This window comes from Nothoprocta perdicaria, unplaced genomic scaffold (assembly GCF_003342845.1).
Source record: "Nothoprocta perdicaria isolate Ctin4 unplaced genomic scaffold, notPer1 scaffold_219, whole genome shotgun sequence".
In the NCBI taxonomy this organism is placed as follows: domain Eukaryota; kingdom Metazoa; phylum Chordata; class Aves; order Tinamiformes; family Tinamidae; genus Nothoprocta; species Nothoprocta perdicaria.
The window spans coordinates 814589-837802 of NW_020455406.1; the positions used below are offsets into that span (position 1 = coordinate 814589).

General features: G+C 43.1%; 1 protein-coding gene across 1 annotated transcript; it reads left to right on the top strand.

Moving 5' to 3' along the window:
- The first annotated feature begins 17387 nt into the window (after positions 1–17387).
- SLITRK2 (SLIT and NTRK like family member 2) lies at positions 17388–21099 on the top strand. Its single transcript, XM_026038902.1, has 2 exons — positions 17388–17404; positions 17819–21099. The coding sequence occupies exon 2, from the start codon at positions 17862–17864 to the stop codon at positions 20433–20435; it is 2574 nt and encodes an 857-aa protein (XP_025894687.1). The 5' UTR covers positions 17388–17404; positions 17819–17861; the 3' UTR covers positions 20436–21099.
- The last annotated feature ends 2115 nt before the right edge of the window (positions 21100–23214 follow it).

Sequence of the window (23214 nt, forward strand, 5' to 3'; positions counted from 1 at the left end):
ATGCAGCTTGGAGGGCATAAGTGGGACATGGCTGTGGCACATTGGCTCTCTGCCCAGGAATAAATTTCAACCATTAGCATCAAACACTCATCCTGAAGCTCTTATACTGAAATTAAATGCCATCTATCAAATGAATAAACAATAATAAATTAAATCATCACAAGTAAATTAAAAAAATAAATCACAGTAAATTACATYGTGGATCATCTATTCTGGGTGTGCGTACTGCACACCTCAGTTATCTTTCTCYTTTTGTTTTTTATGACTGCATTTTTGCATGTACAAAATGGCCCTGGATGCACAAATTGAATTTAGTCATGGCCAAGTCCCCATGTTAGTAAAAATATGGTTTTAAATAGCACATGCCTTCCTCATGCAAGCCATTAGATCTATTCCTGCAAGTCAGCAGAACTTGATCTATTTTGTGATCTGCCATTTGAGCCTAAACAAAAATTCATACAACAAAAATTGAGCATGCAAAAACACAACTTGAGCTGTTTTAGGTGGAACTACACATTCTGCTTTAGGCCTCCAAGGATAATGTCAGCAGGCTCTGGAATTCAGGTATTTGTTAAGTTGAAATGAATCGGTCCTTTTAYGTTGCTCATAGGGAAGGCAGATCATATTCTACGACAGATATTAGAAAGGGAATTTTCAGTAAGCAGAATTTAATTACCTAACTGGATTTTTGCCAGGATGCCCTCAGTACACCTCCACTTTTTGTGAAGAAGGGAAGAGAAATTAGGGAAACTATTATGTCATATCAGAAACATACCTTTTTTAGCAAAATAATCATCCTTGCAGTGGGATGCGACAGCATTTAGAACAAGGTCAAAGGGAAACATCTCACCTAGCGAATATTCTTCTAATTTCCTGAAACAAGAACACTCTTCCCAGGTGCTTCTTTCCCAAAAGTTCCTTAGGGTATGAAATAATTGGCTATTAACCAGTGAGTTCTTGACCCAGACTATGGAGCAGAAACCATGCAATGCTTGTCTGGATTACAAGAAGAGGCGAAGTTAAATGAGAGCAAAACGACATATATTGACTAAGCCCACCCTGGGCAGAACCTTCTGAAGACCATTTGCACAGGTTAACCCAATGCTGACTATTTTACTGGTTGACACTCAGAGGRTTTTACCTGCATTCGTATTAGGGCAAAAGGCCTCAGGAAAAGAATGGAAAATGGGGGAATGGGGATATGGAAAAGCACAACTTCCTTTCTTTTGGGATTTTTTTGCTGCCCGTTTGCCCTTCATTTACTGCGAGGCAGTGAGAGGGAAAGGCTGCTAGCTCCACAGTGCTACATAATTAATATGGGGGAAAGCTGCTCTAGCCTCCAGACAAAGAAAAGTAATGAAAACGGTACCTGCACACACACACAAAAAGGAATCTTACTTATCTTACTTACTTAATCTTACTTAAATCTCACTTACTGATCCTACCAAGGGTCTTAGGAACAAGACATTGCTTCCTTTTTTCCCTTGGCAAACACAATCACGTGTAACCTCCCAAAAACCTGCAGAGCCTTGGCCGCCTGCCCTGAAGCCCTGAGCACCAGCAGCAGCGTGTTTGGAGAAGCTGGACATTTGCTCCAAACTCCATGTGAGGAACAGCAGAGGAAGCAGGAGCATGGCGAGGCCGTTCCCATGCCCTGGAACGAAGAAAACACCGAGTTAGCATGCACCACATAGCAATAAAGGCTAATCCTGCTGCTAATGCAGCAGGCTCGGGTCATGTTTCTGTTGAGTCTGTTGCATCTCAGCTCATGTAACCATCAGAGAGCAGCCAGAGGCACAGGGTCCTGAGCCACCTGAGAGCTGTCAGCCCCTCAATACAAAGTTGGTTTTTTTGTGACTGGAAAGTGCCATGCACATTCTAAAGTCCTCACTGAGCAGACACTGTAGTGAGCATCTGCTACACACCAAGAGGAAGTAGTTGAAGTCAATAGTAGAGATTTTGGCTACAACCAAGGTTCTTTGGCACTGCACTAGTATCAACAGTAGCATTGTATTTAACGTCAAGTAAGCTCAAAGCCATTGGACGAATCTGTGACCCAGCTTCCATTAAGAACCACTAGTTGATTGTCAAAACCCACAGCTCACTTCTTTGTAACTCCAGTTCTAGATGTGGCCTTCTTCAGACAGCTGCAGAGGTTTCAGACTTGCAGGCCATGGTCCTCATGGGGAACCAACACCCCAGTTGTTGGTGGAAGGGCAACATAACATGCTCAAGCAAACCAGAACAGTCTAGCCTGGCGTGCAGAAAACTGAGCAAGGGTGACAGGAGGCCCACACTGATGTACAAGGAGTTCCTGACAAAGCTCAAAACATAAAAGGAAAGCATACGGGAAGTGAGAGGTAAGGTAATGCAGGAGGAATACAGAGGCTCTGTCCAAATGGGATGGGGTTAGAAAACACAAAGTTCATCTGGAATTGTATCTGGTGAGGGCCATGAAGGGCAACAAGAAAAGCTTGTGGAGGTCTACCAGTGGCTAATGGAAGACTAGGGAAAATGCAGGTAGGCTGTTGAATGGGGCAGGGCACCTTGTGACTAAGTGGAGGTCACACTTAGTGTGGACCTAAGGAGGAAATGGAGAAGGCTGAGGTACTCAAAGCTTGCTTTCCCTCAGTTTTTACTGGTAAGATTTGCTTTTAGGAAACCAGGAAGGCCCCCTGATACCATGGGAAATTCCTGAAACCTGGAAGAAAAGCTATGTCACTGTTATCTTCAAGGAGGACAAGAAGGAGGATGGAGGACCACAGATTAGTTAGTCTCAGTCCCTAGGAAAAAGTGAAGGAACAAAGCCTCCTAAAAGCAACTTCAAAGTGCTTTTAGGATCCTTCATTTTCCTTAAACTGGATGGGAAACTGCTCACATACAGTGACTGCCTCTAGATGTAGCCTCGCTATGCTCATATGCACATATGCTCATATGCTCATATGCACATATATAATACCAATGCTTTCTTATTCCATTTTTCAGTAACTCTTAATTACACAGCGAATTCTCTCACGCTTCAAATTTATCTCCATTGAGCTAACTTCTGATCTTGGGTATTAGCTTTGATCACAGCTAAGACAGACACAGTCTATCCAATTAGCACATGGCAGCCCCGGGAGCTCGGGACACAGCACCTTTGTTGCTTTGCCTTCCAGGAGCTTTGACCTCAGCAAACACTCTTCATGAACCTACACGGTATTTTGGCTCATCTTGGGCTCTTGAGCTCATCTGCTTAAGTGTATTTTGCCTGTTAACAAAGCAATATACTACTTGTAGGAGATGCAAGGAAAAGATGAGTTTACATCTGCAACTTGCTAAGCTCTGTGAATACAGCTTGCTTTTTAACATCGAGGAATTACATAAAGCATCTTTAATTTCTCTGTCTAAAAGTGGCTCATTATCAGGCAATCTTTTGTATAGAATCTGCGAAACTTGCTTTGTAACATCATCAAAAAACAGTTTAGATTTTAGAGCTAATGGCCTTCTTTGCTCCCAGGAGGTTATTTTAATACTGAGGTGTCACTGAATCTCTGTTTTGCTTAATAGCTACACTTTGGGAAAGGCATCTTCTTCTGTGTTTTACCATATCAATAATAGGGATTTTTGGCTAGAGCCAGGGTTCCTTGGCACTGCACTAATACCAGCAGTAGCATCATATTTAATGGCAAGTAAGCTCAGTTTCAAAGCCATTGGGTGAATCTGTGACCCAGCTTCCATTAAGAACCACTAGTTCATTGTGAAAACCCACAGCTCACTCCTTTGCGACTCCAGTTCATCTGTTTGTATCTGTTTGTGACAGATGATGCCTGTTTGCTTTGACACAGCAGAATACCAAAGCTATGAAAAAAGCTTTGAGAGCGTGTTGCGAGTTGGCTGAAATCAATAAACTCTCAAGATGTTTCTGGATGCCTGGAGATGTTTCAAATTRGTTTGTGTTGAAATGATCTCTAAGAAGAAATCTCAGATGATGACAGGTGTGAAATGCATAAGTGTCAAGGAAATGCTRCAAAAGAACCAGACATCGACCCTGTTTGTAGGCTCTTTGCAGCTATTTAATTTTAATTCTAGTAAAAATCCAAAGCAAAACTGACTGCTATACAATATAGGGGTACTGAAGTCCTATGTGCTGAGAAGACACAAATATCTTTCAAATATCTTCCTCTTTGGCAAATCTGTGCTTGTATGCTGGAATGGAAAAGGAAACCTACCTCTAGCAGTGGTCAAGATAATTACTGAAGTTAGGCCTGATTCATGGATTAGGGCATTCATGGAGTATCTCAAACAGGTCATTAGCACTGAAACTTAAAGGTGGCCGTGTTAATATAGCACATAAACATACGGGAAAAATATGAGGCCTGTGTTTTATAGTAGCTCCTGCTCACTTGCCATTGCCCAGTTGGGAACCACCACATTGAGACTTTCTGGATTCTTAGCAGGAGAGAACTGGGTGTTAGTTGAGGYGTAAGAGCGGATTAAACTGCCACCAGGGCTGTAGGGAGAGAAGAAGGGAAGTGCTGGCATATTCTACTTTTTGACAGGCTGAGTTCCCCAAACTATTCACAGAAACRAAGTGCAGTGTAACTTGCACTCATAAACACTGTGACCAGCTCAACTGCATCACACCAGGGCAAGCAGTTTCACCACCATACTGTACTGCCATGGCTCCCAGTTCCAGCATTCTGACATTTATGATAACCCGGGGATCTCCAAACTGGCCCTAAAGAGAAGTTAGCTGGATTTCTCCTTCTATGTTCCCACTGCAGTCCCTTCTCTGTGCCTCTTTCAGTTTGACTAAGTCTTTTTTGTAACATGGTTGATTAGAAGTGTACCTTGTTAGTCTGTTTGGTCCTGCTGTTGCCAAAAATTTTACATTTAAAACAATCAACCTAAACCAAGAGCTGAAAAGAAAGAGTTTAGAAGCACAACAAAAAAAAAAAAAAAAAGATCAGGAAGAAAATCCTGTGATCCATCCACAACATTGCTCTTGCATGACTGATGTGTTGTATAGCAACAGTAAAGAAATATAGCACAGAAAGCTGCTGTAATCTAACACTGAACAAGGAACCTTATTAGAATGAGAYGGGCCATAGGATTGATTGCCAAAATTACAGTGCCTTTCCTGAACTTTCTCAAGCCACCTCACATCTAGATTAAGGACAAGGGTTTAAAGAACATCATACAAAGTACTGCTTAAAGAGATGTGGGAGCAAAGGCTGGGAGTGAACGTGATAGAAGGAAACCTTGAGGTGGGGAGACTGAAGCTTCTCTCATCTGCAAAATCAATTCAACTATAAATTAAGTAGAAGAACACGATGATGTCTCCCACCTACACAACATGCTATTCTTCTTCATATATACTGACACAGAAAGGATAAGGACAAAATTCACATAGTTCGATTTTCAACCACATATACCAAATATATTTATATATAAAAAATACATATATGTAATACATACATATATAATACATATATATAKAGAGAGAGAGTTTGTAGATATATGYAACACAAATTACAAGACTGACTCCATCCAACAGCTTTCTAAATCCATTATCTCAAAGCCTGCATGATCCCCTTAAGGGGACTGGCTGTGCTGGCAGCTGGAGACAGGCTTTGGAACCCTCTTTGGGTTCAGAGAATGATTTTACTACTGGCCTACCAGCAGGTTACTTGACCACTGCTCCTATACCAGAAAAATGTTTTCATACAGCCAAAGGCAACCTTCCAAAAAGAAGCATGAAAAAGAAGCATATTATTTACATTTCTCAATCAAAGGTAAAATCCATAGCAGGAATGAAAAACTTAGTTGCCTGCATTGTCACCTCCACCAAAGACTTTTTGAACAGTAGTAGCCTGAACTATTCCTTCTTTTATTTTCCAAAAACAGCATAGCCAACGGAGGAAAAAAAAAAAAAGAAAAGAAAAAAGAAACCCTCAGTGCTGAAGCAGTAAATAATGATGAAGAAATTTTAATATATCCGCACTTTGTTCATTTTAGTTCATTTAAAAAGCAGAATTAGTAGAATCTGTCTATCAATTTCTTTTTTTAACCAACCGAAAAGTACATGGTGTTTTTTGTAAGGGGAGAGTATAGGAGTACACCAATAAGAGAAGTGATGAATAAAAAAACAAAAAAAAAAGAAGAAAACAAATGAAATGAATTAAAAAAAAAAAAAAGGAGAAGGAGGGAAAACAGTCTAGTTAATTCTCCTTTTCAGGATCTAATTAACCTTAAAAATGGTGAATCTCTGGCCTTTCCCATGCCTTTCAATGCAGTGGAGAATGTGCCTTGCTTCAGATTACAGGTCTGATTTAATAGAGTTTTGATTTGGGATAAAGACAGAAGAGTCAGTCTGTGGCACCCTCTCTTCTCATTGAAAAGTGTCCAGTTCCAAAGGCAAACACGCTGAGCTCAGCCAGCCCAATTAAAACATCAGCTGCTATTCAGCATAAGCAAAGAGAGCACAGGAATATCAGCCATTCCTGCGTTTACAAAGGCAGCAGAGAAATATTTGTATTTGTATTTGTATGTACATATACAGGTATATAAAGTACCTGCTATTTCAATAAACACATGTGCATATACATGTGTGCATTTATACACACACAGTCTCCCACCTCATATATCTCACAAAAAAATACATTAAAAAAAGGAGAAAAATCCCTTTGTGCTCTTTAGCTCATCCTTTTGAATTTTTTGTCTGTATGAGAATAAGAGGACCTGCAACTGAAAAATCTGTAGTTGTTCAGRTAGTTGTTAGGGTATCTGGCTATCCACACAGCATTTTCTTGTTGGAAGTATCAAGTGTTAAAAACCAGAGATTTTCAAAGACCTGTTTCTTCAAGGGTGCCTCTAACAACTCATCTCACCTGCCCACGACGCAGAAACCCTGATCTCAGGGTGAGATCTGACCCACGCAACCCCTGATGCTTCCAGGGGAATTTCTTCATTGAACATCCAGCCCCAAGCCCACCAGGTCGCACCCTGCAGCAGAGCCAAGCACCGATCTCCCACTGACCTCACTGGAAGTTTTGCATGAGTACTAGGGGCAGTTCATTAAATTCAGGACAAGTCACCTGAAGTGCTTTCTTGTTTCCCAAATGCCTACTGGTTACTATATTTTTATCAGAGAGAATGAGTGTTCCCTGCCAAGGGTTATCTCCAAGTTCATCCTGTGTGCCCTTCTCCTAACACCTTCAATAGATCATTAACAGCCTTCTGTGCCAAGTAAGCTGCTTTGAGACTTATTCTGTGGGTCTAGCATGAATTTGTGCAGGCTGCTGCAGTACTGGGGACAAGCTGTGCTGGCACCACAGCTTCTGGTGGGCATAGATAGTCTAGAAATGTTTGTAAAGTTTTCTGTCAAAAACTATCTATTTGTTCTATTTCTATCTATTCTGTAAAGTTCAGCTTTCAACTTTTCCACTGAACTTCAGTTCATATTCAGCCTTTTTATTTTTTTTCCTCCAAGAACAAAAATGACAGAGGCAATCGGCGTTTTCTCAGCAAAGCAGAAACTCACCAAGATCAATAGGGCACTGCTTCAAAGAAATCCTCTGTGCTGTGCTCTGAAAAGCCCAGAGAAGGGTGAGAGAGACTCTGCGCCCTCGGTGTCTCCCTAAGAAGCAGCAGCACCAGTGCCCAGGAGCARACATGGGAATGCCCCAGAGATTTCTGCCTAGGAGGAGGTGCCATGCCTACAAAGAGGAGCTTCACCCACTTCCAGCCACCCATAAGGTTCAGCATCTGGGCAGCACTGCAATGCTGTGTCCCCCCTAACAWGGGGAAAAGGGCATTTCTGCCTCCTTTTGTCCCAGGAGAAATTCACTCCTGAAAGCTAACACAGAGCATTGCTAAAGTCATTCTTATTCCCTCAGAGGCACTCCTCAATTTCCTATGCAGTGGCTGTCAAGTGCTTATAATTAATACATGGGAATAAACCAGTACATAGACCATGCTCTTGTGCTTTGTACAATGTTGGTCTCCGCACCCTCTTAACCCTTTGTAAAGCCAGATGTTCCAGGCTAGCAGCAGGATAGGTGAATGTGATCCCAAAGCATAATTATTTTATAGCTTCTATTCATTTTTTGGAACATCAGAATTTACTGCAATCACTAAAGCATATTGATTAATCTCCAAGCATAAACATACCACCATAGCAAAGTTGTTTTGCTGTCATCCCAAGGAAGCATATATTTGCAAAGTACACAGCAATATCAAAGAGCTCTCTATTGATTAAACTTTGAAAATAAAATTGCACCACTTATCATACACTGTTTGCAAAAATGCCAATCATTATAACACTCACATAAGCACACTGTGTCTTCCCGCGCTTGTTAAATTTATTACCGAGACTCTATCCTGGGCTGCCTACATGTGGAAGAAATATCTTTCAGATAACACATTAACATTCACAACCAGAATTTAAAGCAGTGCATGGTGCTATTGCAAAAGATAATGGTCTTGYCAGCATTTCTGGTATAAGCTGCATTTCAGGGGATGTGGGGAGGCAGTGGCAACACTATATTTCAGCAATTTCAAATGACACCAGCAAAGAAGGCTGACATACAAGTTGTCAATCTAATTGCACCTATCTTTCAGAGGTTCATCTTTCACCTCCACGTTCAGTTTGAAAAATAGGGAAATTCTCAGTATGTCATTGTAAACTATGTTGCAAATTCTGTCATTCTATATGTGGATATAGCACCGCACACAATTACAATTCTAGATCTAAAACTTCATATTAAGAGCTTCTAGGGAGTTGAACAAAAATGATAAAACCATTTTCTTGCTGATACACTCACAGTCAGCAGAAGAAAGAAAAGAAAAGATAAGCAAAACAATAGCTAACAATAGAACAACAAGGTCTTGGTCTCTGACTCAGGTCATGAGATGTTCCTGCAGTACCAAAATACTAGAAATATCAAATACAAAAGTTAATGACAAAAAGRGCAAAGATAACAAGTAAAATATTTTGTAGAAAATTTGTAGGTGCAATATACTGGCCTTTGAGTTCAGTTCTGCTACAGATACTCTTAGGGTAAAGTGAGATTTGCAAAATGAGAACCGTTACCTTTTGAAGGTAATTTTTGTTAAAAGAACAGCCATTTATATAAGTAAAAAAACTAATTATCAAAAGTAAACAACCAGCAGTCATCAGGGCAGACAAGCTTCAGAAAGCCATGACAGCTCTACAAAAATATGTACTGCAATGCTTAACTGGGGTTAACCAGGCCCATCTACTGGTTCCGAWACACCAGTATCACCATCTTTTGGGTTTATGATATCTTTCTAGCTATAGGATTTTATTGCTCTGGAGTAAAAAGACTGCTAGATGTTAAAAAGACACCATATGAAAGGATGGGGAGTTACTGATAAATTGTAGACTATGGCACGAGCGCTATTAGATCCATGCTCACACTTTGGACTGARGTCAAATGCTCATGTTCTCATGTTGAAGCTGTTGCATGTCACTTGGTGATCTAGGAAAAGGATGACTACAGGGACTAGTCCCCCACRCACAGCAGTTAGGACACTTACCCACTGACTACACAGCAGATACAGGTGTCCCCTGGCACTGGCTACCTCCGAATACTGCCCAACTTCCCTGACACTCTTCAGAGAATGAATCCATTCAGGCTGGTGGGAAGATGCCTGAAGCATCCTGGACCACAGTGACTATTAAATAGAGGCATTATTGTAACCTCTTCCCTTCCTGTCGTCCTTTCAGCTAATGTGTCACATGCGTGATAAGACCCAGCTGATGTATTCTGAAATTGCTGACAAGATCAAGCCCTCGGGAGACACAGGCAGAGGAATAACTTAAGAAAGCTTAGGGATGAAGTCAGCCTATCACGACAAAAGACGGCTTTGAGGATGCCCAGAAAAAGAACTTTGGTCAGAGACAGACCCTAGTGTTTTAAATTGAGATATCAAGAGGTTTTAAGCACCATCAGAGTTTGGCCACCCTCAACAGGGGAAGTGATTCTTAGTATGGCCTTTTTTCATCTGAACAYCTAACCCTCACCCTAAGTGATATCGCACTAAAGTAGCAGATACTTCAAATTTATGAGTGGAAGYGCGTAATATCCCTAGAGAAGCCTCAGTTGAAATCCTGGCCACACAAAGACATAGGAAGACTTGTCAGTGACTGAACCTAGGTCAAGATTTTATGCATGTTTGTATGATGTCTTGTGCAATAACAACTCTGAAAGCTACTTCAGATGCTAAATAGATTTTAAGGTTTCTCTAGAACCTGGAATTCTTTATTTGAAACAATTCTACTCTAAATATTAATGCAACCACCATTCTGATAACACTTTGAGTTATACATGCATCAAGGTCATTATTTGTAACTGCCAGCCTCTAGGAAGAGAAATATTATGATTATAATATTTTTCAGGTAAATGATTACTGCTATGAGGGAGCAAGGTTTGTGGTAAAGTGATTAGCAAGGACGGAAAAAAAAAGAAGTCCTTATTTTCTCAGAGACTGAATTATTCTGTACACAGAAAACCAGAGCAGAAACTAACCCTTCCTAAAACTTATATCACTTTTTCTTTTTTTAATTCTGGTTTCTTATACTCCCATTTCAGAGATAAACTGCTTGTCTTTTCAGTATAATTTCTCCCTCACTATTGACTCGAGATGACCTCTTGGCCTGCACTRTGTTGAGTAATCATTGTCCTCAGCAGCCACTGAGTAGTCTCACCTGGGACACCAAAAGCCACCGTTTCAATCTTGCAACCTCTTTTTGCACCTAACTTGACACAATGAAGTATTCACACTGATTCCATGCAGAAACAAGACCTTGAAACTGCCCTGGAAATAATGGTGATTTTGTGATCTGAAATGAAAACATTTCCAAACCATAGCGCTATTCCAATCCATTTTCATTGGTACAGGAATCTGTATACAGCAAGGACTAAGGAAAGATCTCTCTCTGCTCCCAAGTGGTTGGGCAGCAGCAGAAAGACAAAGTCTACATTTTGTGCCAAACTCTGACATGGATTTTTCTGAAAAATAGCAGTGGACAAGACCAAATTGATACCTGTCTTTTGGCTGAGGCAATTCTCAGCCGCTTACTTTCATTAAGGAATAGGAAATTGAAATCTTTGATGGTTATCCCCTTCCATCAGATTTGGTCAAAAACACCTGGGGAGAGGAGGGGATCATAACTGACAGTCAAACATATAGACACACCGTGCACATGCATAAAGAACAAGCTCATTTCTGTAAGAAACCCCGACAAAAAACATGAAAGCCAATGACTTCTCAAGTGAATTTTGTTCTGTCAGCTACTCCACAAACATTTCTTGGAATGAACTTAACAGAAACAGTTTTGGGGAACATAATGTCTGCATGAACGTTCAAATGCACAGTAGAAAATTTGAACTATGATGGCCAAATATTCAGCCCCAGAAAAACAAACAAACAAACAAAAAAGCTCTACTGTAAGAGACTTTTCTGCTTGTCATGGAGCAAAACCAGAGATATGTGACCTCTGTGCATAATGACAACTCAGTGACATGGCTCTCATTTTGAATGTGGAATATGAACTGCTCACCATGAACTAACTGCTCAAAAATAATCCGCAGGCCATGATTATTCATAGAAATTATTTGGTGAGTAATTTCAATTAAATAAATTCAAGGAAACAGAAAAAGAGGCTAAACTAATAGAATGCATTATTTATTATGAATAATTCATTTGGAGGAACATTCCCCCCCACATTTGCGGAAAGCCAGCTCAAGGCTTAGGGCACTGAAGTCCCACTTAAGCCTTGTTTTGAGGTCTTAATTGGGGGCTTTTGTGATGAATCACTCAGGGCTGGCCCTCTGCCCAGGAGTGAATTTCACCCATTGCTTCTGCTCCTCACATATTGTTAGAGATGCCATTAGCACACTGGGATTTGGATTCTTCCAAATTTACTGCCATAAAAATGATGATATGGAGACATTTCATTAKGTTTCTTTTACTGTTAATAAATAAACATCTCACACCAACCCACCAGACATTTAGCGATGAACATTCAGCATACTCATACATCAACTGGATTATGCAAATATGGACCCCATTTCTAAAGCAGATGCATTCAGTAAAGGAAGACCTGATATTTTCAGCAAGACTCTCCGAATGACTGAAATAATTTGTGTGCATTTGTGTTTGCACAATGGGGCATTTCTAGTTAAAAATGTTTACAGTATGTAACACATAGATTACAACCRTAAAGAAATCTGAAAAGCTGCATCTATAAGTGATAGTGGCAAAGTACACTAGACAATCAAATAAAAGGAACAATAAACCCATTGGTGTTTTACAATGGAAACAATCTTTTTTTGTTCCTGATGTTCAGCAATGTCATCGCAGACTATCCATCACCAGGAAGATTCATCTCGCTGTCCCTGTCAGAGAAAAAGAACCCACTGACATGATGAGATGAAGCATTTCCAAAGATATTTAACCCACTCAACTCAATAAGACCTAAGTGCATGCTTTTAAGTTCAACATTAGTTCAAAGATCTGATCCAAACTCTTCTGAAGTCAGAAGTCCTTCCACTGACACCAAAGAACTTTGGACCAGATATACCGCTTAGCTGAACAGCACGGATACTTACACATCCATAAATTTAAATTGCTTTGCAATGCTTTGACGGGCCCTATGCTAAAGATAGTGTGTGTGCAAGGGAAGAGGAGAATTGGCTTTGTCACCAATGCAAAGGCTACCTGGAGCATGGTCTGATGGGCAGYTCATGAAACCAATTTTACTGGTATTGTTGCTTACAAATTATGCTAYCCATTAAAAAAAAAAAAAAGCAGAATTCCACATTAATGATACAAAACATCTGATAGTTTTACTGCTGTGTTTTGTGCCACCAGTGTAAAACCTTGCTGTGTTTTTGCTACAAAAGAGATTACYCCAGATACACTGAAATAAATCACATGGAAGTCTTTTTACAAAAAATTATCCACAAGTTAGATAAAAGGTGTCCCTGTGCAGGATGTCAGCCCTTGCAGGAAGCAGTACAGGAGGGAAGAACTGCTAGGAACATTGGGTTTAAGTCACCGGTCACAAAATTCTTGTATTTGTGGGAAAGGAAGTCATGAAGTGTGACTTCACCARTATCCTCAAGTAGCCCATGGCTCTCCAGATGTTTGAAGAGTTGGGGGAAGTGGCACTAAGAGCAACCAAGGACCTTTCCTGCCAGCTCTTCCCCCTTGTCCTTCGCTCTGCCTCGCGCTCCCTCGGTCCTGGCTTTCCCCTTCCCACGAGCCCAGGAAAGTCAGGTTCTCCCCTGCCACCCTCGCCTTTACAGCACATCTCCCAGTGCACCAGATGAGATAAAACCTTGGATTGCAAATTACAATTAGTTTGCATGCTGTTTACTGCTAAATCTAGAAATTGTTTACTTTCTTAATAATCACTTCTAAGAAAATCACAAAAATATCCCTCTAATAGTATAGCAAAGATTCCAGAAACATATGTACTCACAGGAAAACAATGTCTCAGCTACAAACAGGCACATGCACACACACACACACACACACGGGCATACAGAAAACATCCCTTAGCTGCAATACAGAGCACTTGTGGAGCAGAAATGAAGATTACATCACATTAGATGCCCTAAAAGCCGGCATTTGGAAGGGACCAAATGCAGTTCGGGGTCACAGGGTGAGCAACACGTGAGACCACCAAACTGAATATCAAAACCTGTAAATATCCATTGTGTCACCACACCAGTTATCATGCAGAAATGATCATTGGCACCTATTTATACTATATGCATAAATCCCTCCTAGTCTATCGCCAGCACCCTGGCTACCTTCACGCTTTCTAACGATGAGCAAAGATTAAGACCTGGCCTGCACCCTATCTCACCAAGACTTTTGCTTTGATCCTTGCTTCATTCTTTTCTTCATGCTGCCAGACTTCTGGTGGGTACTTTTGAGCCTTGCTCAAATACTTTTCATTTTGCTTTTTAGATCAAAAGAAACAGGTACCGACAAACTGATAAAGATATATAAAGTAGTTCAGTATACATCCTGCAGATATAATGCCATGAAAGAAAACGATCTCCACATTTCTAGCCGTAACTCTGCCTCTTAATGCCTACTAGCACAGAAGGACAACAGCATGATGTGCACAGGCAGTAAGGGTAATGATCTGTGCTGTATTTTATGTGCTTATACAGTGGCTCAGTATTTTTTTTCCCTGCCAGCAGACAGATAATGATGTGATGGCTTTAGGACCATGCAGGAGCCAAGAGCTGCTCTGGTGTCCTGCACAACTGCACAGGACAAGCACAGAGCATTTGAAGTTGGTCAGGGCAATATCAAGCATGTGCTTTTATACCTGTATGGTAGCAGTCTGTGAGTGCGCCATGGAAAAGAGATTTGGGAGAGACTTGGGGYGGTTAAGGGCTCTTCAGCAAGCAGACAAGGATATAACAGATAAAAAAAACCTCAAAATGAAGCTTGCCAGATGCAGAGTTGTAGAAAAGGCTTAAAAAAATGGATAAGCTCTTGGAACAGTTTACCAAATATTATAGTGGACTTTCAGCATGTGCAATTGCTAAAATATGCYTGGATATGTTACTGTGTCCTCCTCCCCACCAGCTAGGAAGTAGGATCTTCTTCAARCAGAAATTAATTCTAATTCAGCTGATGGTCTAGGTTATGCAAGATCCCAGACCCAGAATGGTCCCTTTAAGCCTCATACTCTAGGAATCTGCAAGTTTCTGAATCTGTACTAAGCAAAAAGCAGAATGACCGAACACAGCAAATTAATTGGGGAAAAATGAGAGCTTCACAGTCCTTACARACCAGACTGTGCTGTCCCAGAGCACCGCAGACAGCAGTAGCAACCTGCCTCCTGGCCTTCCATTTCCTGAGGCTCCCAGACAGTCGCAGCCTGTGAATTTCCTGCATTCAAAAAGCAAAATAAAAAGGCAGCAAAACATGTGGGGGAAAAGGGTTATTCTTTTATATCCTATATTTTTAATTGAAGGGATTATAAAACACGACTCTGAGAAACCATGACTTGGTTCCTAAATAAAAAGCTGTAGCTATTCTTTTCTTTAATCCCTCTTCCTCCTCCCACAATGCTGGTTATTATATGCATGCATTTGCAGTGTAATGGAATCAGTATCGTCTCTGTGTCTTATTACTGTTGCAGTCCCCTAGCATGCTGTTCCTTCCATCCCACATGGATCTGGTAATTACTGCCGAGGCCGGCCAGGCCGCTGCTTCCCTTCACAAGCGGCATCAGCCACTCTCACAAACACATTTCCAAGTAAACAGAGGACATTTGTTGTTTGTGACAACAAATGCTGCCCAATGAACCAACTCCAGACCTGATCCTGGCTCACCAGAAGGCTCCGCATTGGTGTCACTCCTGGACAAGAGACAAGGTGGGAGTGAGGTGCAGGASTCACTTCCCTGCTCAGCTTTTGCTGCGCGTTGCTGAGGACCCTGCAGGTGTTAGGGACACCACGAAGGGCTGCTCGGATGGGCCGCGTTTGAGGCGGGTTGCAGATGTACACGTTGCATGTGTACAGATGCGCTCCCAGGCACTCCCTCCAGAAAAGCACAGCAGAAAAACAAAACGAAACAACACAAACCAAAACCCACCTTTCACCTTCCCTCGTGCCCCTACCCTTTGCTACAAAGATCTGAAAATAAGGGTTGGAACACCCTGCAACTAGCCCAGTTTTTCTCCCAAGTCACCTGATTCTAATGCTTAAAGAGAAAGCAAGCAGAAAATGAACAAAAAATGCAGAAAAAAAAAAAAAAAAGTAGCTCCTGGTGCATTAGTGCTGTGAAGCCCCACATCTACTACACAGATCTTCCCTGATTTGAACATTTTGCTCCTGACTTCAGCTAAGTAAACAGAGGGGAAATGGAGCTGCTCTGAGTGCATCTCAAAACCCCAATCTTGTTGAAATTCAATGCAGCAATACAGTAAGCGCAGACTCCAGCACTGGACACTCCTACTTTGTCCATGACCTCTCCAAATTCTAAGCAGAAAAGTGCAGCTGCTCCAATTGCAAGAGCAAACTCCAGTCATGCTCCTGCTCAGCAACGTTGCAAAGACATCCATGCAGGACACTGCAGGATGCTACCTTTCCCCATCTCAAATCCACCATAAAAATAGATAACATGTTTTTGCTGCTCCTAAAATGTGGGCCCTGGCACTTAATGGTTAAAGGGTAACACAGAATGACCAGTCTTGCCAAGTCCTGCAACCTTTTGGCAGCAAACCTCCACATTCTAGAGAAGCACTTCTAGTCGCATAAGAATACCTGGTTTTAATGCACCCTGTCATACTAATGCTTTAAAAATTCATCACAGACTGTATATTTTTCCCCATTATAATCCCAAAGTTTTACTTTCCAGATCGAGAACAAGCACAGCTGTCCTTTAACATCAAATGCAGCCGTACCCAGTGCATTGTGCTTAAGGGAAGCCACAACAGCCCAAGTCTAACAGCTTGTTCTTTTAAAACACAGCCAAATTCTATGCCATAACATTGCAATTTGGCAGCGGGACTGGTCTCGGCRCTGTGAATGATCCCAGGAAATGTGATGCTGGCAGAGCCGCGCTCGGCTGAGCCTTGCGTGCGCTGCAGACCATCCGGGCACAGGTCTCCCGTTACCTGCCAGCCTCGCGTAGCGGGAGGCACCCAACTTCCCTCAACGTCTAGAGAACATCGATGCACCGGGCAGAGCCGGGCACGGGAATTTGAGTAAGGGTGTTGCGGGAGCCAAGAGGGGGAGATGTTGATGCCAGATACGGTTTTTGCAGCCCCCCCCCCGTCAGGCTCCAAGAGCTGGGTTTTGTGTGTGCATGTGTACRTGTGTACCTGGGATGCAGCCGGAGATGCTGCTTGACTTGTTGTTTATTTTGAAGGCACAGATTTAGACTCAAGGACAAAAAATTAAATAAAAAAAAATAAAGAAAAATAAAGAAAGGGAAAAAAGCACCTCCGGACCCAGGTAAATCGCCCTTTACCTTGTTCGGCGCCCCCGCTCCCCAGCGCCCCGCTGTCCTGTCGGGCGCGGCGCGGCTGCAGGTGCCGTCACAGCGTTTCCATGATAAACACCCGGGCCGGGAGTGAATTCGGCAGCGGGAGCCAGCTGGCACGGGCAGGAAAAAAAAAAAAAAAAGAAAAAAGAAAGAAAAAAGGAAAAGAGGGGGGGTGGGAGGCTGGGAAAAGCGTGTCCCCCTCCCCCGGCGTGACGTCAGCGCGGCCCCGCGCGGGGCAGGCGGCAAAAGCCCCGCGCCGCGCAGCGCTGCGCGCACAGGCGGCAGCGGCACCGGCGCCGCCGCGCCGAGCCCGGGACGGCCCCGCCGCCAGCACCGGCCCCGGCCCCGGCCCCGGCCCGGCGCCTCCTGACGCGTGAGTAGCGCGCGCGATGCCCCGCGGCGCCGCGGCCCCTGCGCGGGGCAGCGCCGGGGGCTGCGCGGGGGCGGCAGCCGCGCGGGGAGCCCGGCGTGGGGGCAGGGAGCCTCGGCAGGGATCCCTCCTCATCCTCCGCTTCTCTCCGGCTCCGCTTTAAGGACAGCGTCAAATCGGCGCGGCCGTCGGCGGGCGCCCCGTGCGCGCAGGACGCGGAGGCGCCGCGCGGAGCCGGAGTCGGAGCCGGAGCCGGAGCCGCGTCCCGGTCGCCCCGGGGCACCCGCGAGGGGAGGCGGTCGCGGGGGGGCTCTGCCCTGGCTCCCCTCGCCCCCCCTCGCGGTTCTCCCCCCGCAGCTGCCGCTCCTGGCCGGTTTCATTGGGGGTTTCTTCTCTCTCTCCTTACCTGCCTCAAAGGTCTGACTGTAAGTGCCGGAGCGGGGATCAACGGCGCATAAAGATGCTGAAGGGTGTTTGGTTGCTCAGTTTGTTAACAGTGGCTGGGATCTCGCGGACAGAGAGTCGCAAACCTGCCAAAGACATTTGCAGCAAGAGCCGCTGCCCTTGCGAGGAGAAGGAGAACGTGCTGAACATTAATTGTGAAAACAAAGGATTTACAACGGTCAGCCTCCTCCAGCCACCACCGTCCAAGATCTACCAGCTCTTCCTCAACGGCAACGCGCTGACCCGGCTCTTCCCCAATGAGTTTGTCAACTACTCCAATGCCGTGACCCTTCACTTGGGGAACAACGACATGCAGGAGATCCGCACYGGGGCCTTCAGCGGCCTCCGCACCCTCAAGAGGCTGCACCTCAACAACAACAAGCTGGAAGTGCTGAGGGAGGACACGTTTCTGGGCTTGGAGAGCCTGGAGTACCTGCAGGCTGATTACAACTACATCAGTGCCATTGAGGCGGGTGCCTTCAGCAAGCTGAACAAGCTCAAGGTGTTAATTCTCAATGACAACCTCCTGCTGTCCCTGCCCAGCAACGTCTTCCGCTTCGTGCTCCTCACCCACCTGGACCTGCGGGGGAACCGGCTGAAGATGATGCCTTTTGCTGGTGTGCTGGAGCATATTGGAGGCATCATGGAGATCCAGCTGGAGGAAAACCCTTGGAACTGCACTTGCGACCTGCTACCCCTCAAGGCCTGGCTAGATACCATCACCGTCTTCGTGGGCGAGATAGTCTGTGAGACGCCCTTCCGGCTGCATGGGAAAGATGTGACCCAGCTCACCAGGCAAGATCTTTGCCCTAGGAAGAGCTCCAGCGACTCAAACCAACGGGAAAAGCAACCTGCTCTCTCAGACCCACACATCTCGAGGCTGTCGCCCACAGCCAACTCTGCCATCAGTCCCACCAGAGCCCCGAAAGCCAGTCGGCCCCCCAAAACCAGGAACCGCCCCACACCCCGGGTCACTGTGTCAAAAGACAGGCAAATATTTGGACCTATCATGGTTTACCAGACAAAGTCTCCCGTGCCCATCACCTGCCCGGCTGGCTGCGTATGCACTTCACAGAGCTCAGACAACGGCTTAAACGTGAACTGCCAAGAGAAAAAGATCAGCAACATCTCCGATCTCCACCCTAGGCCAACCAGCCCAAAGAAACTTTACCTTACCAGTAACTATCTGCAAGTCRTTTATAAGACGGATCTCACAGAGTACAGCTCTCTGGACTTGCTACACCTCGGAAACAACAGAATTGCAGTGATACAAGAAGGTGCCTTTACAAACCTCACGAGTTTACGTAGACTTTATCTTAATGGCAACTACCTTGAGATTCTGTACCCTTCTATGTTTGATGGGCTGCACAGCCTGCAGTACCTCTACCTAGAGTATAATGTCATCAAAGAGATCCTGCCACGCACCTTTGATGCTCTGAGTAATCTCCACCTGTTATTTCTCAATAACAACCTGCTCAGATCCTTGCCTGACAATGTCTTTGGTGGCACTTCTCTCACCAGACTGAACCTTAGAAACAACCATTTCTCACACTTGCCTGTGAGAGGGGTCTTGGACCAGCTCTCAGCTCTAATTCAGATCGACCTTCAGGAGAACCCGTGGGACTGCACGTGCGACATCATGGGGCTGAGGAACTGGATAGAGCAGGTCACCAACCAGAACAAGCAGCAGGCGAATCCCCCTGTGGTCATCAATGAAGTCATATGCGAGTCCCCCACCAAGCACTCTGGAGAACATCTGAAATTCCTCAGCAAGGAAGCCATCTGCCCGGAGAACCCCAACTTGTCCGACTCGTCCCTCCTGCCCATGAACCAGAACACTGATGTGCCCCATCTTCCTGGCATCTCGCCCAGCTCCTATCCAGAAATACACACCGAAGTCCCGCTGTCTGTCTTAATTTTAGGCTTGCTGGTTGTGTTTATTTTGTCAGTCTGTTTTGGGGCAGGCCTCTTTGTCTTTGTCCTCAAGCGTCGGAAGGGGGTGCAGAGCATGCCCAGCAGYGCAAACAACTTAGACATAAGTTCCTTTCAGCTCCAGTATGGCTCGTACAACACGGAGACCCACGATAAAACTGAAGGGCATGTTTATAACTACATCCCCCCTCCGGTGGGACAGATGTGCCAAAACCCCATCTACATGCAAAAGGAAGGGGATCCCGTGGCTTATTACCGGAATCTCCACGAGTTTAGCTACAGCAATCTTGACCACAAGAAGGAAGATCCTGCCACGCTCGCATTTACAATCAGTGCAGCTGAACTGCTGGAGAAGCAGCCCTCTCCGAGGGAACCAGAACTGCTCTATCAAAACATTGCAGAAAGGGTCAAGGAACTCCCCGCTGGAGGATTAGTTCATTATAACTTTTGCACCTTACCCAAAAGGCAGTTTGCCCCTTCCTACGAATCGAGACGCCAAAACCAGGACAGGATAAATAAAACTGTTTTATATGGAACTCCCAGGAAATATTTTGCAGAACAGTCTAAACCGGAGCATCCTTTACTGCAAGGAAAGCTACACACAGAACCAGACTACCTCGAAGTYCTGGAAAAACAAACTGCAATCAGTCAGCTGTGAGGGGGGAGGTGGGAGAGGCAGGATTTGGGGTTTGTCTTTTTTTTTTTTTTATGAGCTCAACATCAAATTTGATTCTGAACTCAATACTGATGTGATCTGTCACGTTTCCAACATTTCCACTTTTTTACATTACAGAGGGAGAAACAGAGCCCATAGAGCAGAGCAGGGATGTGGCGTTGCATTTGCAACATTCTCTTTAAGTTATTTCTCTGTCTCTCTCCTTTTGACCCTCCTGTAGGAACTGTCTCTGCAGATGTATGTTTCTGTACTGGATCTTGCGTAATGCTTTTTGATTTGCAAAAAATATGACGAAGGGGGTCTTTGAAGTTTCTCTTTTGTTCCTCTTTTTTCCTTTTCATTTTAAAGTGGAAACAATGTATTATGTAGAAGATCTCCAAAGATCTTTTTTTTTCCTGGACTATGACTCCATTCTTTTGTAAATAATAATATACAGTACTGCTGTTTCAATTACCAAGTATAGCCACTGGGCGTCACTTTTTTGTGTTAAAGTGCCTTTGCACTTGAAGTACATTATTACTTAATTGTTGCTCTTAGCTTTGATAAATTGAACCTATTTTAATGTGTTGTATTTTTGAAATTAAAAAAAAATGTAAAATAGATCTATATGTCAGCTGCATTAAATCGGAAGGTTTGATTTACAGGAAAGCTGCCCTTCCTTAAGTGAATTTAGTTCTAATGAATCTTATAGATGTAAGGTATAGATGTAAGGTATTGGGATACCTTTTTCCCCCAGGGTTTGCTTTGAGCAATTCATTGACATCTACTGAGAGCATTTTGCAGTGGGGTAGAAGCTACCAAATGCCTCAGCTGGGAGTAACAGTTCATAATAAAATACATTTAACATAATATCCTAGCGAACTGAACAATTAATGTCCTTCTTAATTCATTGCATTGCAGCTCTAACCCAGTAATGTTCAGCAGTTTATTTTCATACTTAGGAGGACATTACTTGTAGTCTATTGGATGCATTAAATTAGATTTTTTTTTTTTTATACCTTTATGATAGTTTATATTTCTAACTCTTCTGGGCTGAAAGTAACATGTTTTCCTGACAGGTAAATCTTTTATTATAAGCATGGACACCAGCAGGGGTCATCCCACACCTCATTAAATATGTTAGCATAGAGGCAAAATGATCTAGTGCCAAAGGTGAGATTTGAACCCGGCTTGCTCCAGTCCTCCAAATCAAGGTAGCAGAGATCAGAATGTGCATTGCACTAATTTCAGTGGTCTGCACCATTTGAGGATTTCTGTCTCTAAARCAGAAGTGATATTTCAATAATTTTAACCTACTTGAGAAATAACTTCTTAGAAGTCTACTATCTTCAATTTTACAGAGTGTTGAAAGTTGATTGACTTCCATTCTCGGCATTAGCTTTAAGTCCATCAGTAAACAGATGCAATGCAGCTTTTTGTGTCCCATTAATGAAGGCCTGTGCTGCTTCAAGCTTTACCTTAGCCCCTTCTATTTGCATCTCCTGCCTGGAAAATATTGGAGCTGTTTTTATTAACAAGTTTACAGTCAAACTTTATGGAGCCCTATTAGCTTCTAAATAATTTTTAGATGCAAATATTATTGTGCGATTTAAACAAACAGCCCTTATTTACAACAAAAACAGTTTTGTTTTGTCTATTGTAAATCCTTATGCAACTGGGATGGTGATCTGCATATAAAGTAGGCCAGGCTTTTCAATTCCTTATTAAAGCAATTGATGGAGTCTGAAAGAAGCACACTGTTTCCCTTTCATAAATAGGTTACTGCACATAATAATCCTTTATTATCATGCAGAGATTGAAGTGGACTCTGCTGACTGATTTTTTCAGAGCTTTACTACAGTTAATAATACAGTATCTACAACTTTGAGAAATTTTAAGCAATAGCATTTGAGCTATAAATGACTACAATCAATGCAGTTTTAATGAGTACTTTGCCAAAAGGAAGTCACTTTATATTTAAGAGCTAAACAGCCTTTGCATGTAGATTGCCAGATATCTGAGTCATTCAGTTAACTGTCTTCTAATGATTTATGTGGCATCTGAGTACATTAATATGCTAACGTGTCAATTCTTTATGTTTAGAGTCCATAGCATCTATGGCTGTTCTTTAGATCAGGCTTAAAACTGAAGTGCTACAAGGAACCACTGAAGAATCAGTCTCACATGAAGGAGGAGGCGAAACGCTATCACATTAGTTGAACTGGGAACATTTAGCTGGAATAGCATCCATCTTTGACTGAGGTATTTATTTGAAAGCTTCCAGTAGTGAGTGTCTTATTATGGCTGCTTTCCCTGGRTACAGTTAAAAGCATTTACTGCTGAAATGCCTGAGAAAAGCAAGTATAAGGATTATTTAAAGGCAAAGTTCATTAAAGTATTAACTTTTTCCAAGTATGATCTGAGTTTTGGCTGCAAAATGTACACTGTTTTGCATCTAGCACTCTGATGGCTAGGATATTTTTATAAGTATTTTTCAATATTTATAAGATATTTATAAGATATTTTTCAAAGTGAATATCAGAGACAGATAGCTTCTGCTCTTTGAATTTCAGACTGTGTTGCATGCTTGCTTTGGTAGCACAGCCATGTTTTACAGAGGTTGCTGTTGCTTTACATTTTATTAGCCTTGTCAAGAGAATTTGATTCTCTTTAGTTGCATTGGTTTAGTAAATATATTTTATTTTGCCTCACCTGTACCAACTTAAAACTCATCACTGCTGTAGATCTTTGGGGGCTTGCATTTGTACCCTTCAGCTGACAC